This window comes from Elephas maximus, chromosome 16 (genome assembly GCF_024166365.1).
Source record: "Elephas maximus indicus isolate mEleMax1 chromosome 16, mEleMax1 primary haplotype, whole genome shotgun sequence".
Lineage (NCBI taxonomy): Eukaryota > Metazoa > Chordata > Mammalia > Proboscidea > Elephantidae > Elephas > Elephas maximus.
Window position 1 is genome coordinate 47,565,777 of NC_064834.1, and position 15,571 is coordinate 47,581,347.

A 15,571-nucleotide genomic window follows, 5' to 3' on the forward strand; every position below is an offset into this window, starting at 1 on the left:
GAAAAGATCACTCTTTCTGCTGTTAATTAGAGAAGGGTAAGAGCAGATGTAGGAGACCAGTGAAGAGGCTACTGCAATAGCTTGGAAGAGAGATTTTTGAGTTCGATTTTTGAAGAACTAATTTGAAATGTTGGCCATCCAAGGGGAAATACCAGGAAAGCATTTGGGATCAGATCCGGAGCTCAGAAAAGAGAGATATAAACTTGTGCTGTCCAATAGAAATGTAATGCAAATCACATTTTACATTTCCTAGTAGCCACATTTTTTGAAACGTAAAAGGGAACAGGTGAAATTAATTTTAGTAAAATATTTTATATAATCCCATATATCCAAAATAAAATCCTTTCAGCATATCATCCATATAAAGTTATTAAGGAGATATTTTACATTCTTTTTTTGTAGCAAGCCTTCAAATTCTAGTGTAATTTTTACACTTAACAGTACATCTCAGTTTGGACTAGAAACCTTTCAAGGGCTCAGTAGCCTCATGTGGCTAGTGGTTACCCTATTGGACAGTGTAGATCTATACTAAATACATGTCTCTGACATCACTGATATAGTGAAGCCTTAGAAATGAATGAAATTGTCTAGGAGGGGGTATAAAGTGAGAAGAAAAGAGGACAAGGACTGAGTCCTGAAGAACTCTGTCATTTAAAGGTTGAGTAGTAAAGAGATTCCTCCTAAAGCATAATAACTTTATATAGTGCTTTGCAGTTTATAAATAATTTACACTCACATTTCTATTTGTCCTCCCCTGGAGCACTGTGAAGAATGAAAGGTTATCCTCATTTTATAATTAATGAAATGAGACTGGTAGAGGTTATCTTGCCCCAGGTGGAGGTACAGCTAAGATTAGAACCCAGTTTTCTGGTGCAAAGATTAACGTTCTTTCCGTTTGTCTTTTCCAGTTTCTTGAAAAAATACATCCTAATAACAGGACTTGAAACAGGATGTTTATTTTGGGAAGTGATCCCAAGGAAACAGGGAAGGATGGAAAGCCAACCCAAGAGAGTGTTATTGAATGGATCACCACACTGGGCAGCTGAGGCTTGATCCCACTAGGACCTTCTTAAGCAATGTGGAGAAGGCACTTTTGAATGATCTTCCTTAGGGGTTGGCCCACTGGTTCTCATTCCCTATTGGTTAAGAGTTTCCCCGTGGGGTGTTAACTCCCTGGCACTTCCACTGAGCATCTACTCTGTTTTAGGCCCTGAGGACATAGCAGTAAGAATGGCAAGGCCCTTACCCTCAAGTAGCTAATAGTCTGGCGGAGGAGATAATCACTAATCAAATAATCACAAAATAAATTACAACCAGCACAGTATCTGACTTAGGTGATTGCTCCAGAGAAGTTTGTTGACTCAATAAATACACTGAGCATTTTAAACAGGTAAAATATGTCCTCATTGGATGTGAAGAATATAGAACCAGCCCAAGTTCAGGGTTTGTCAGTGTGGGAGTCAGACCCCCCTGCCTCAGAATCCTTATCAAGTGCTGGCTCCCCATTCCCACCTCTAGAACTCAGTTTATACCTCCAGGGTGCCGGACCTGAGAATCTATACCTACAACAAACATCCTGTGTATTCTCATGCCACTGAAGTCTGGGAACCACTGGCTTATAGATAGATACTCAATGACTACTTAAAAACAAAAAAACCAACAGTGAACTCAAGAGTTATTAATTAGATGTATCTAAAAATGTCCCCTGAGAAAGTGCCTTTTTCCTGGTAGACCTAGATGGGGAAGTACCTTTGAGGTTTGTTCAGTTCATCAGTTTCTTAATAGCCTGCTTACCACTGAACATTGGCAGTTAATGAGTTATCAAATAGGTCTTTAGCATAGACATTCCATTTACTGGCACACACAGAGTCCCCAAAAGGTTCTCTTGAAGACAGCAGACTGACCCAGTACCAAACCACATGCCCTTCCTAAAAGCTGCCACTTTTCCAAAGGAAATGAACAGACACTTCACCAAAGAAGACATCCAAGCAGCCAACAGACACTTGAGGAAATGCTCATGATCTCTAGCCATTAGAGAAATGCAAATCAAAACCACAATGAGATATGATCTCACCCCAGCATTACTGGCTCGAATCAAGAAAACAGGAAATAACAAATGTTGGAGAGGCTGTGGGGAGATTGGAATTCTTGTGCACTGCTGGTGGGATGCAAAATGATGCAACCATTTTGGAAAATGATGTGGCACTTCTTTAGAAAGCTAGAAATAGAAATACCATATGATCCAGCAACCCTGCTCTTAGGAGTATAGCCTAGAGAAATAAGAGTCATCACACAGACATATGCACACTGTCTTCATTGCAGCATTGTTCACAACAGCAAAAAGATGGAAACAACCTAGATGCCCATCAACTGATGAATGGATAAACAAACTGTGGTACACACACACAATGGAGTATTACACAACGATAAAGAACAGTGATGAATCTGTGAAGCATCTCATAACATGGATGAATCTGGAGGGCATTATGCTGAGTGAAATAAGTCAATCACAAAAGGCCAAATATTGTATGAGACTACTACTGTAAAAACTCACAAAAAGGTTTGCATATAAAAAGAGAATCTTTGATGGTTACAAGGGAGGGGAGGGGAGGGGTTGGGATGGAAAAACACTTAACAGACAATAGATAAGTGGTCACTTTGGTGAAGGGTAAGACAGTGCAGAATACTGGGGAAGCCAGCACAACCTGTACAAGGCAAGGTCATGGTAGCTCCATAGACACATCCAAACTCCCTGAGGGACTGAATTACTGGACTGAGGACTATGGGGACCATGGTCTTGGGGAACATGGCAATTGGCATAACATAGTTTATAAAGAAAATGTTCTACATTCTACTTTGGTTAGTAGCATCTGGAGTCTTAAAAGCCTGTGAGCAGCCACCTAGGATACTCTACTGGTCTCACCCCTTCAAGAGCAAGGAAGAATGAAAAAAGCTAAAGATACAAGGGAAAGATTAGTCCAAAGGACTAATGGGCCACATCTACCATGGCCTCCACCAGACTGAGTCCAGTACAACTAGGTGGTGCCACTGACTGCTCTGATGGGGATCATAACAGAGGGTCCTGGACAGAGCTGGAGAAAAATGTAGTACAAAATTCTAACTCAAAAAGACAGACCAGACTTGCTGGCCTGACAGAGACTGGAGAAACCCTGAGAGTATGGCCCCTGGATGCCCTTTCAGCTCAGTAATGAGGTCACTCCTGAGGTTGACCCTTCAGCCAAAGATTGAACAGGTGCATGGAACAAAACAAGACTAAAGGGGCGCACCAGCCCTGGGGCAGGGACTGGAAGGCAGGAGAGAACAGGAAAGCTGGTAATTTAGGGAACTCAGGGTTGAGAAGGGAGAGTGTTGACATGTCTTGGGGTTGTTAACCAGTGTCACAGAACAATGTGTATACTAACTGATGAGAAACTAGTTTGTTCTGTAAACCTTCATCTAAAGTATAAAAAAAAAAAAAGCTGCCACTTTTCATGGAATGCTGACTCTGGGATTATACTGCTTTGATTTCAATCCCAGCTTGGCTACTTTCTAGCTGTGAGACTTTGAGCAATTAGATTCCTATTTATGTCTCAGCTTTCTTATGTGTAAAATAAAGATAATAAGAGTACTAGGGGGTGGTTGTGAAGATTAAATGGAATAATACAAGAGACTCATTTATCCGAGTGCCCAGCACGTCAGAAGCCCTCAGTGGAGACCAGCAGTCACCACTGCTTGGAGGGGGGTGAGTGTTATGGAAGGTCTTAGCTGTTAGCCTGTGATGGTCACTGAGCTGACACTCCACTGCTGATTCCCATATTCTGCAAAAAGAGTAATGGCCTTCCCTGTGCATCTACTTTTTCCAGAATAAACTAAAGTGTTCATATATAAGCATTTGTGATCATACATTTTATGGAGAATTGGAAGGTTTTGCTCTGATTTTCAACCTCAAATATTCCTGGAAAATATCCTGTATTATTTTTATTCCACTGGATTCAAATGTTGTCTGGTTTAAAAAGAACAGCAACAAAAACTACTCTGTTTTATATTAAAGGTCTAGTAATTCCAAATGAAGAAAAAAGAAAATGGTGTGTAATTGTTTATAGGTCCTACCAGCATCTCTGTAGCTACCAGAGGCCTGATATGTTTATAGAGTACTAGAGTCATGTTTAAAAGGATAAGCTTTGTTTATAAACCCAGACTCACAGAGACAGACTGACGAGGTAGCTGAAGTTTCTGTAAAAGCTACACGGACTTTGAGGAGAGATTTTAAAGAACCAATATATCTGAAGAGACTAAGAGAAGTTAATTATCACACTGTCATCCTGTTACCTGCTATGTTGCTTTTTTGGGTGGGGAGTGGGGGTGGGGGGTTGGGGACTCAACCTCAGTGTATACCTCTTTATATTAAACTGAATATTGACCTCTTTTAGGACTGAAAGGAATTTAGGAACATATGGTTCCAATGCCCTGCATTATTCATTCATTTGCTTCGACAAGTATCAATTGAATTCCTTCTATGTGCCTAACATATAGTAGGTATACCCTGGTATACTGCTGAACATACTATGGAAGCAAAATAGGCCTGCCTTCTTTTTTTCATGTAGATTACAATCTAAGAAGGAAAAAAAAAAATAAGAAGGAAGACAGACATTAATCAAATAGACACATAAATATGCAATTTACACATGTTTGCATAAGTGCTGTCTTTAGAGGAAAAATACAGGCACTCTGAGGCATGATTAGGAAGGCTGGATCTAGCCGAGGAGCTCAGAGAAGGCTGGGATCACAGGGGAAGGACTTTTTGCACAAAGGCCCTTACCAGAAGCCATGTGGCCTACGGGAAACTGAAAACGAGCCAGTGTGAGGGTGGTATTTTTTGGATGAGGAGACTTCAGAGGAGAGTTAAACATTCCATTTCTGCAGAGGCAGGTGATCTGACCCTTCAGTTTTTTTTCTCTTTCTTCACCTAGGGAGACTTACCTAGGAACCTGGATCTATGACACTTGCCCTGAGAAGAAGATAGAATTAGTTCCATCCCAAGGGGGGGTCTACCCTACCTCCACGTGGCCTCCAGTCTCAGTGAGCTCAGGTTCCATTGCCTCCCACATTCAGGGCTTCACCAGGGCCCTGGCATTGGTGTCTCTAAGAACCAATCAAGATAATTTCCACTGTTCCTTTTCTGAGAGCACTCTTCCTGTCCACTCAATATAATTCATGAAGATCAGTTTTGATCAGTAATCACTGTGATCAAAAATAGCTTAGGACAAAGTTATATGCACAGTGAGATTACAGTTATATAAAAATATTATGCGTTTAAAAAAGACTGGAAAGAAATAAAATAACAGTGATGTCTAGTTGGTGTAATCATAAATGTCTTTTCTCCTTTCTTCATTTTTTAGATGCTATTTAATAAATAAGCTTATTTCAATAGTATACATAATATTGAAATAATAATAATAAAAGCACATCAGATCTCTTCCTCACTATCAGAAAGTTTTATTTTTCATTAATGTGATAGATATACAGGTAGTCCCTGACTTAGGACATTATTTGAGTTATGACTGTACTAATGACCATCTTTTTTTTTTTTTTGGTACATCTTTTCATTGGCAATATGTACTATATACAGTCTTGTAGTGCATAATATGCTGATGTAATCATTCTTAGATGTTCATTCTCAGATGTTCAAAGACTGAATTTATGAAGATAGGAAATAATATTGAAAATTAAAAAAAAAAAGAGGTATTCAACTTATGTCAGAACTGACTTATGATGGAGTCATTGAAGTGGAGCCCCATGGTTGGGGACTACCTGTACTCATAGGGGAATTATAAATGCGTATAATATGTCCTTACACATTGAGTAAGGAAGATAGTGTAGAAAGGCATGACATTTCTCAAAGCATTCTGTAGGACAGAGTTTTTATTTCATACAGTATTATGTTGTTACAGACTCTGGAGAATGCTGGCTTAAGCAGGTTTCATCACTACCACACTTTTGAGGCATTCATTAGCTAGTGGGCTCATTAGCCCAGAAGGGGACCAGATTGTGCAGCATCCCCCAAACTTCTGGAAGTGTTATTTGCTGAGATCCTCACAGACCTGATGCGCCCAGGAACATGTATTGGAAAATACTGGTGTGGTGGAAAGAGAACAAAAGGAGGTGGTTGCCTGAGCTCTAGACAAATGTATTAGGGAACTAGCTATCTGTCCCCATTAGACAAATCCTTGAACCATCCTGGACATAGCTTCTTATCTATAAAATGCAAGGACTGGATGAAATGAGCTTATAGCTCTAAGATAGGCTGGCCATAAAAAATGAGTGACTATGGCTGACAGCTTTGTAATAATGAAAGGCAAACCCCCACAATGCTCAAACTGAGAGTTTTAAGAAATTCAAACTTTATCTGTCCCTCAAGCATCAAGTGATGACATTTTTTTTTTTTTAATTCTACAAGCCACTTTAGAATACAAAAAAAATGTTTGGTACAATTCAGCAGGTTACTGTTGCAGTATGACGTACCCACGAAGTGAAAGGTCCTCAATTCCTGTGTGAAGATACTCTCAACGTCCTTCCCAAAGCTTTGACAAACAAGAGATGTAGTAAAAGCTTTCATTTCTCAGCTACCTCACTGTGTAAGGCTTGAGAGAAACACACTGATAGAAGCAAGGCTGGTTCCTTGGCTGTACTGGAAGAATGACTTTCATGTCAACAAAATCAGACCGAATAGGACGCCCTGATTCCAGATAAAGGCCATTTGTTGTTGGTGGTGCCTTGCTAGATTTTATCATATGTTGGCTGTGGTTGGAACACTTTCTGGCAGGAAGAATTCAGGGGCTCTGCTGGGGAACAACAGAATTTTCTACTGTATAACCCCTCAGCCTCGTTATCCACCCCAGGAGGTTTCTCACAGGTCCAAAGTCCCCAGACTTCAGTCATTTTCCCTCTCTGCCAACAACCATCACCACCTAAGGCATTTCTTGGATTCCACTTACTGCAAGCTTAGCTGCAGAGGAGTCTGTCCAGTTTGCTTCCTTACTGTGCTCAAAGCACATACACAGACCCTTTTCTTTATCAGGGCATAATGCTAATTACTACAAGGAAACCCCATTGTGCATGACAAGGCAGAAAACACTGTGGAGATTATAGAGGATCAAGGTTGCTCATGTGGTCTGGGCAGTGATACAAAGAAATAGAATAATGTTTGATACCTCGTGGGCTCTACTTTTAGTGGTCCAGGGAAGTCTCTTATCTCCTCATTCTTGTCTCTGGATATATATATACATACATACAGAGAGAAAGCACATGTCCTAGTGGTGCAATGGTTAAGTGCTTGGCTGCTAACTGAAAGGTTGGCAGCTCAAACCCATTCAGCAGCTCCACAGGAGAAAGACCTGGTGATCTGCTCCCATAAAGATTACAGTCTAGAAAACCCTATGGGCAGTTCTCATCTGTCACATGGGGTCACCATGAGTTGAAAATTGACTTGAAGGCACCTAACAACAACAACTATATATATGTGTGTGTGTGTATATAGATATGTATATAAAAAACCATTGCCATCCAGTTGATTCCAACTCATAGTGATTCCAACTACATATATATATACACACACGCACATATATATGTAATATGTATATGTTATATATATAAACTCATTGTTTTTATATATATATGTATAGATTATATAAACCCATTGCCATCAAGTCAATTCTGACTCACAGAGATGCTATAGGGCAGAGTAGAACTGCTCCATAGGGTTTCCAAGGCTATAAATCTTTATGGAAGTAGATTGCCACATCTTTCTCCTGTGAAGCGACTGGTGGGTTTGAACTGCTAACCTTTTGGCTAGCAGCTGAATGCTTAACCACTGCGCCACCAAGATTCCCTATATATGTGTGTGTGTACATATATACACACATATGTAAGTATGTATATATGTATAGGTATGTGTGTATATATATGTACGTATTTCAAAGATTTCAAAGGGCTGCTTGAGAAGACAAACTAAAGTATCATAAAGAAATGCACAGACCTGGAGATAGAAAACCAAAAGGGAGCCAAAAGAACTGAAGAAAAAAATTCAAGCCTCAAGTTGCAATATTGAAGGATTTATAGGGAAAATACTAAACGACATAGGAAACATCACAAGATGGAAGGAATACACAGAATCACTGTACCAAAAAGAAATGGTTGACATTCAACCATTTCAGGAGGTAGTATATAATTAAGAAACCAATGGTATTGAAGGAAGAAGTCCAAGCTGCACTGAAGGCTTTGGTGAAAAACAAGTATGCAGGAATTGATGGAGCACCAATTAAGGTGTTTCAGCAAACAGATGTAGCGCTGGAAGTGCCCACTCGTCTATGCCAGGAAATTTGGAAGATAACTACTTGGCCAACTGACTAGAAGAGATCCATATTTGTGCCCATTCCAAAGACAGATGATCCAACTAAATGCAGAAATTATGGAACAATATCATTAATATCACACACAGGTAAAATTTTGCTGAAGATCATTCAAAAGTGGTTGCAGCTGTACATCAGCAGGGAACTGCCAGAAATTCAAGCTGGATTTAGAAGAGGACATGGAACAAGGGATATCATGGCTGAAAGCAGATAATACCAGAAAGATGTTTACCTGTGCTTTATTGACTATGCAAAGGCATTTGACTGTGTGGGTCATAACAAATTATGGATAATATTGCAAAGAACAGGAATTTCAGAACACTTAATTGTGCTCATGAGGAACCTGTATATGGAGCAAAAGGAAGTTTTTTGAACAGAACAAGGGGATACTGCATGGTTTAAAGTCAGGAAAGGTGTGCGCCAGGGTTGTATCCTTTTACCATACCTATTCAATCTGTGTGCTGAGAAAATAACCTGAGAAACTGGACTATATGAAGAAGAACAGGCATCATGATTGGAGGAAGACTCATTAACAACCTGTGTTATGCTGGTGACACAATCTTGTTTGCTGAAAGTGAAGAGAACTTGAAGCACTTACTGATGAAGATCAAAGACCACAACCTTCAGTATGGATTACACATCAACATAAAGAAAACAAAAATCCTCACAACTGGACCAATAAGTGACATCATGATAAAGAGAGAAAAGATTGGAGTTGTCAAGGATTTCATTTTACTTGGATCCACAATCAATGCCCATGGAAGTAGCAGTTGAGAAATCAAAGGATGCATTGCATTGGGCAAATGTGCTGCAAAAGACCTCTCTAAAGAGTTAAAAAGCAAAGATGTCACTTTGAGGACTAAGGTGCTACTGACCCAAGCCATGTGTTTTCAGTAGCCTCATATGCATGTGAAAGTTGGACAATGAATAAGGAAGACCAAAGAAGAATTGATGCCTTTGAATTATGGTGTTGGCAAAGAATATTGAATATACCTTGGACTGCCAGAAGAATGAACAAATCTGTCTTGGAAGAAGTACTGCCAGAATGCTCATTCGTTTCACATACTTTGGACATATTATCAGGATGGACCAGTCCCTGGAGAAGGGCATCATGCTTGATGGAAAAGAGGGTCAGCGAAAAAGAGGAAAACCCTCAATAAGATGGATTGACACAGTGGCTGTCATAGTGGGCTCAAGCATAACAAGGATTGGGAGAATGGTGCAGGATTGGGCAGTATTTTGTTCTGTTGTACATATGGTTAATGCACTAAGGTGCTAACTAGAAGGTCTAAAGTCTACCCAGAGGCACCTCAGAAGAAAAAGCAATCAACCATTAAAAACCCTATGGAGCAGGCCTATAAAACAAACAGTAACACACATGGGTGATGTGCTTCTTAGTTCAGTCAAATATACGACACCAAATGGGCAACACCCACCCAAAAGCAATGACAAGAAGGTAGGAAGGGACAGGAAAGCTGGACAAATGGACATGGAGAACCCAGGGTGTAAAGGGAAAGGGGGAAAGTGCTGACACATTGCAGGGATTGCAAACAACATCACAAAACAATTTGTATAAATTTTTGAATGAGAACCTAATTTGCACTATAAACTTTCACCTAAAGCACAATTTTAAAAAACCAAAAAACTGTAGACTTTCTTTACATTAGGAACAAATTTAAAAGTAATCCCTCCTTAAAGTCATTTTACAAATGAAAAACAAACAAACAAGAAACCCTAAGAGCACTGTTCTACTCTGAAACAGAGGAGCTAGAATTGACTCAACACCATGAGCTGGAATTGACTGGATAGCAACTAGTATATATATAGTACATACGTACACCACACACACACACACACACACACACAAACACACACACACACACACACACACCCCTATATAACTGAATTAAGTATTATCAAGTGGCAGACCATACTTTGAGGTCCATAGCTCAAATGAGCAACAAAGTGTGATAAGAATAGTTGGCTTACAATTCATTCTTACATTCTCTTCCTTTTGCTTCCCTGTTTGCTTCCCACATGATTCTCTCTGGTTCAGGGATGAGGGATGAGAAGCAAATGTGCTATTGTGCTCTCCTTACAACCCCACAGAAGACTTGTTAATTGGTCATGGCATTTTTTTCCTGGTTAAGTTCTGGATGTAGCCACAGAATCCTTTTTAATACCAATCGGTCAAATGGGCATTCAGCAATCTAATCCTAGCTGAATATTCTAAAGAATGAGAACTTCACCAAAAGACGTGTACAAGAATTTTCCTGTCAGCTATATTCCCAATAATGCCAAATTGGAAGCAACCCAAATGTCTATCAAAAGTAGAATAGATAAATACAGTGTGTTATATGCATATAATGAAATACTCTACAACAGGGAAGGATGAACTACTGATATATGCTGTTTGAATGAATGCATCTCACAGATACAGTGTAGAGTGAAACAATTAGACACAAAGGAGGCACACTATATGAGTCCATTTATATGCAGTTGAAAAACAGGCAAACCTCATCCATGGTGATAGAAGTCAAGATGGCGGTTACCCTTGGAGGAAACAGACTGCGAGGGGAATGAAGAAATCTTCTGGGGGCTACAAATGTTTTGTATCTTGTCAGTGGTGGTGGTTTCACAGATGTGCACAAATGCAGAAATTTATCAAGGTGTACACTTTGGACTGGCACACTTAGTTGTAGCTATCTCTCATTAAAAAGTCCTTAAATGGGGGCACCAATTTGAAAATTATTGCCAGTCCTGCTCCTCTGTTTCTGTGTATAAAGAGCACAAACACTTGAGTCTGACTCGGGATTCAAAGCTGGGCACTGTCACCTGTGTAGCTTAGGTAATTGTACTTTAGTTTCTCATCCATATACCCCAAATCCATTGCCATCAAGTTGATTCCAATTCATAATAACCCTGTAGGACAGAGTAGAGCTGCCCCATAGGATTTCCGAGGCTGTAAATCTTTACAGAAGCCGACTGCCACATCTTTCTCCTGCAACTGGTAGGTTCAAACTACCTACTCTTCACTTAGCATCTAAGTGCATATCACTGTGCCAACAGGGCACATATAAACTCGTTGCCTTCAAATCAATTCTGACTCATAGCGATCCTGTAGGATAGAGTAGAACTGCCCCATAGGGTTTCCAAGGAGCAGCTGGTGGATTCAAACTGTCGACCTTTGGTTAGTAGCTGAGCTCTTAACCACTGCGTCACCATGGCTCCCTCACACATATAAAAAAAAAATTAAAAAAAAATTTTTTTTATAGAGGAGGAAAAATCGTACATACTTTATAGACTGTTCTAAGGATTCAGTGAGACAACAGATGTAAAATGCTTCATACAACACCTGCCTGTACATTTAAAGCACTCATGAAATATGACATGGTGACTTTGTTTCTCTTCAGGCCATTCTAGCTCTTCCTCATGCTTTTTTCTCTCCCCTCCCACCTTCTTTCTTCCTTTTCTCTTCCTTTCATCCTTCTATTAAAAGCCTAAAACATGAAGTTAAAGTTCATATCTTCTAAATTTTATTGACTACAACTTTATAGGTATTCATCATTAAAAAGCAAGCACACTGAGTATTTTCTATTTCTCTCTTTAAAACAAGCTCCATTTTCACAGATGAAGATATTATTTATATTTGGCTGTCAATGGATTAACTCAGTGGTTCCCAAACTTGTCTGCACATTTGAATCACCTGGTGATCCTATAAACCTTCCAAACCCCAGACCACCTACCAGACCAATTAAATCACAATATCTGGGCATTAATAAACATCGCAGGCATCAAGTCATTGAAGCACCCCAGATGATTACAGTATGATTCCAATGTGCACATAAATTCGGGACTACTGGATTAATGGCTTTCTATTTCTACCTTCCATAGTGTCCCAGCAACTTCAGCATGTAGTTCTGAATCTTGACTGCACATTAGAATCACTTGGAGCATCTAAGATAACGATGCTCAGGCTCTACCCTGGGTAATTCCTGGATTTTTCTGACATACAACCAGCATCAGAAGCCACCCATCTAGAGGGATTGCTGTCCTACTAGATTGCATGATCAGGACAATTCCAGGTAGCCCCCAGTGTTCCCCTCAAATATAAAATACTTTCTCCTAGTGTTTTTGAAAACTCCTGTCCTTGTCCCCATTCTGTTGCAAACTGAATATGGTGAAGCGTGATGTAACTCTAAGTTCTTGATTTGTTTTGCCCTCAGTTTGGGATTGTGTTTGATGCGGGCTCTTCTCACACGACCATGTACATCTATAAGTGGTCAGCAGAAAAGGTGAATGACACAGGGTTGGTGTATGAGATAGAATCCTGCAAGGTCAAAGGTAAGATGAAAAATTGGGGAGGGGAAGGAAGTTGGGCATAAGACCGTGAAAAGTGTGACAAGTGGAACACAAGAGGAAAAGGATCCCCAAAGTATAGGAAGTGAAGAACACAGTGGAATTTCTATTGTTGTTAATTGTTATAGAAAATATCAAAGTCAGTCCTTATTGAATAAACATTAGCTTATTGAAGTATAAGCAAACTTAAGGATAATTTTGTACTAATAGATCCCATTAATGGAACAATTCTGTGTGCTGGGTACTAGGTAAATAATGAACATGCATTACCTCACTTCATCCTCAAAATCTCTCTTTGAAATATGTATTATTATTACCATTTTTTAAATGAGGGAATTGAGGTTGAAAAGAGATATATCACTTGTTCAAGATTACTTGTGCTAGTAAGTGATGGAGCTGGGGTTCCAACCAAGGATTCAAACCCATGCTCTTAACCAGTGGTTCTCGAACTTGAAACTAAAACAGAATCGCCTGTTATTGTTGTTGGCTGTGGTGAAATCAGCCTTCATCGACTCAGCAGCTCCATAGATGATAGGCCTGGGGAACTATTCCATAAAGATTACAGCCAAGAAAAGCCTATGAAGTGGTTCTACTCTGTATCACATGAGGTCACCAGAAGAATCACCTGTAGGGCTTGTTAAAACACAGATTCTGGCCCCACCCCCAGTGTTTCTGATTCAGTAGATCTGGGATGGGGCCTGACAGTCTGCATTTCAGACAAGTCCCAGGGTGATGCTGATGCTGCTGGTCCAGAGAATTAATAGTCTTAATCGTTGTTCTCTAATTTACAGCCTGAAGAAATTTTCTAAACGTTTAGCTTATTCGTAGGTAGAGAGGAGCCCTGGCAGTGCAGTGGTTAAAACGTTCAGCTGCTATCTTAGTCATCTGCTATAACAGAAATACTACAAGTGGATGGCTTCAACAAACCTAAGTTTATTCTCTCACAGTCTAGTAGGCTAGAAGTCTGAATTCAGGGTGCCAGCTCTAGAGGAAGGCTTACTCTCTGTCAGTTCTGAGGGAGGGTCCTTATCGTCAGTCTTCCCCTGGACTAGGAACTTCTCCATGCAAGAAACCCAGATCCAAAGGATGCACCCTGCTCTTGGTGCTGCTTTCTTAGTGGTATGAAGTCCTCCTGTCTCTCTGCTTCCTTCTCTCTTTTATACCTCAAAACAGATTGGCTCAAAACACAATCCAATCTTGTAGATTGAGTCTTGTCTTATTAACATGATTGCCACTAATGCCATCTCATCAACATCGTGGAGATAGGATTTACAACACAGGAAAGATCACATCAGATGACAAAATGGTGGACAGTCACACAATAATGGGAATCATGGCCTAGCCAAATTGATATACATATTTTTTGGGGACACAATTCAATCCATGACAGCTGTTAATCAAAAGGTCAGGGGTTCAAACCTACCATCCCCTCCTTGGGAGAAAGATGTGCCAGTCTGTTTCCGTAAAGATTTACAGCCTTGGGAACTCTACGGGGCAGTTCTACTCTGTCCTATAGGGTTACTATGAGTCAGAATTGACCTGATGGCAGTGGGTTTGGTGTTTTGGGTGGGTAGGCAGAGAAGACCAAATTACAGGCTCAGAGAATAATCATAGAGTCTTAGGGCTGGAAAAAAGACTTTATGGATCACTTAATCTATTTTACAGAAGAGAAAATAAAAACCTAGATGATCCCTGTAAACCTATTATCCTCGAGTCATTTCCAACTCATAGCAACCCTATAGGGCAGAGAACTGCCCCATAAGGTTTCAAAGGAGCAGCTGGTGGAATTCGAATTGCTGACATTTTGGTTAGCAGCTGAGTTCTTAACCACTGCGCCACCAGGGCTCTCCTAGAAGATTAATGACTTGGAAATAGCAGCAGAACAAGGATAAGATTCTAGGTCTTCTAACTGCACTTTGGGCTTCCTGCTACTCTGATTCTCTGCGTTACATATTGATATTTTTTCTAGTTAGTTTCCTTTTAAGGTCACAAAACAAGTTAGAGTTGTTGGCAGTTCAGCTCTTTCTACTTCCTCCCACCCATCATGCTTCTTCCCCACCCTGCATGCTTCAAACATTACTGCCCTGCACCATAATCTCTCTTGGACTTTTCAGTCAAGGTCCTGCTGTTTATTTTTAGTCAGACAGGTAACACAGACCCCAGAAGATAACTGACTTTTAGTTTGGTGGCCTGTAGAGTTCACTACTGTGGTTTGTCAAGAAAGCAATAGATAGGAGATGGTTCCAACAGAGAAAGTCTTTCTACTCAGTAGGCTGATGCCTTGAAACTTGGCCCCATCGATATTGAGACAATACTTCTAACATTTCTTAAAGCTCAGAGCCCTCATTTTATTGGCTTCTGTCTAATTAATTCACTGCCTTCTATTTTTTAGAGTGTTTTTGTTTTAAACTATCAGATGTCTTTCTTCTGAGAGTCATCCAATGAGTGTTTGGTCTAACAAATAATTTTCTCCTCTTAAAAGAAAGAGTTGTCTCCTTTATTTAATCAATATTTAGATAGGAAAGTGATCTGAAAAGTATCAGTCCTGGAAGGCCAGACTTTCTGAATTGAAACAACTAATTGATAATTTAGAGCCAATTTTTCTTGTTATAGTTAATAAACAGGCTATTTAAAACCCGTGAATGACCTAGATGACTTATCTACATATTTACCTTTAAAGCAAATATTCACTATAAAGCATTGATATGTTTAAGATGTATTTAGATATATTTATTTTAAAATGAAACAAAAATGTTAAGTGTAAATTAAAAAAGCTTAAGGAACTTGCCTCTAATCCTCTCTAT

General features: G+C 39.8%; 1 protein-coding gene across 15 annotated transcripts in view; it reads left to right on the plus strand.

The window, feature by feature from the left end:
• Positions 1-15,571, plus strand: part of ENTPD1 (ectonucleoside triphosphate diphosphohydrolase 1) — a 221,107-nt gene that overhangs the window by 174,710 nt on the left and 30,826 nt on the right. For 13 of the 15 annotated variants that reach the window (XR_007513384.1, XM_049854625.1, XM_049854631.1 and 10 more), the window contains one exon: positions 12,635-12,752. The exons of 1 other annotated variant lie outside the window; for it this stretch is intronic. Coding sequence is in view for 13 of the 14 variants with exons in the window: in XM_049854625.1 (XP_049710582.1) it covers positions 12,635-12,752 (118 nt within the window). In the remaining variant the exon portion in view is untranslated. Of the gene's footprint in view, positions 1-7,657; positions 12,494-12,634; positions 12,753-15,571 lie in introns of those variants that run through there. One more of the 15 variants, XM_049854634.1, reaches the window with a different exon arrangement.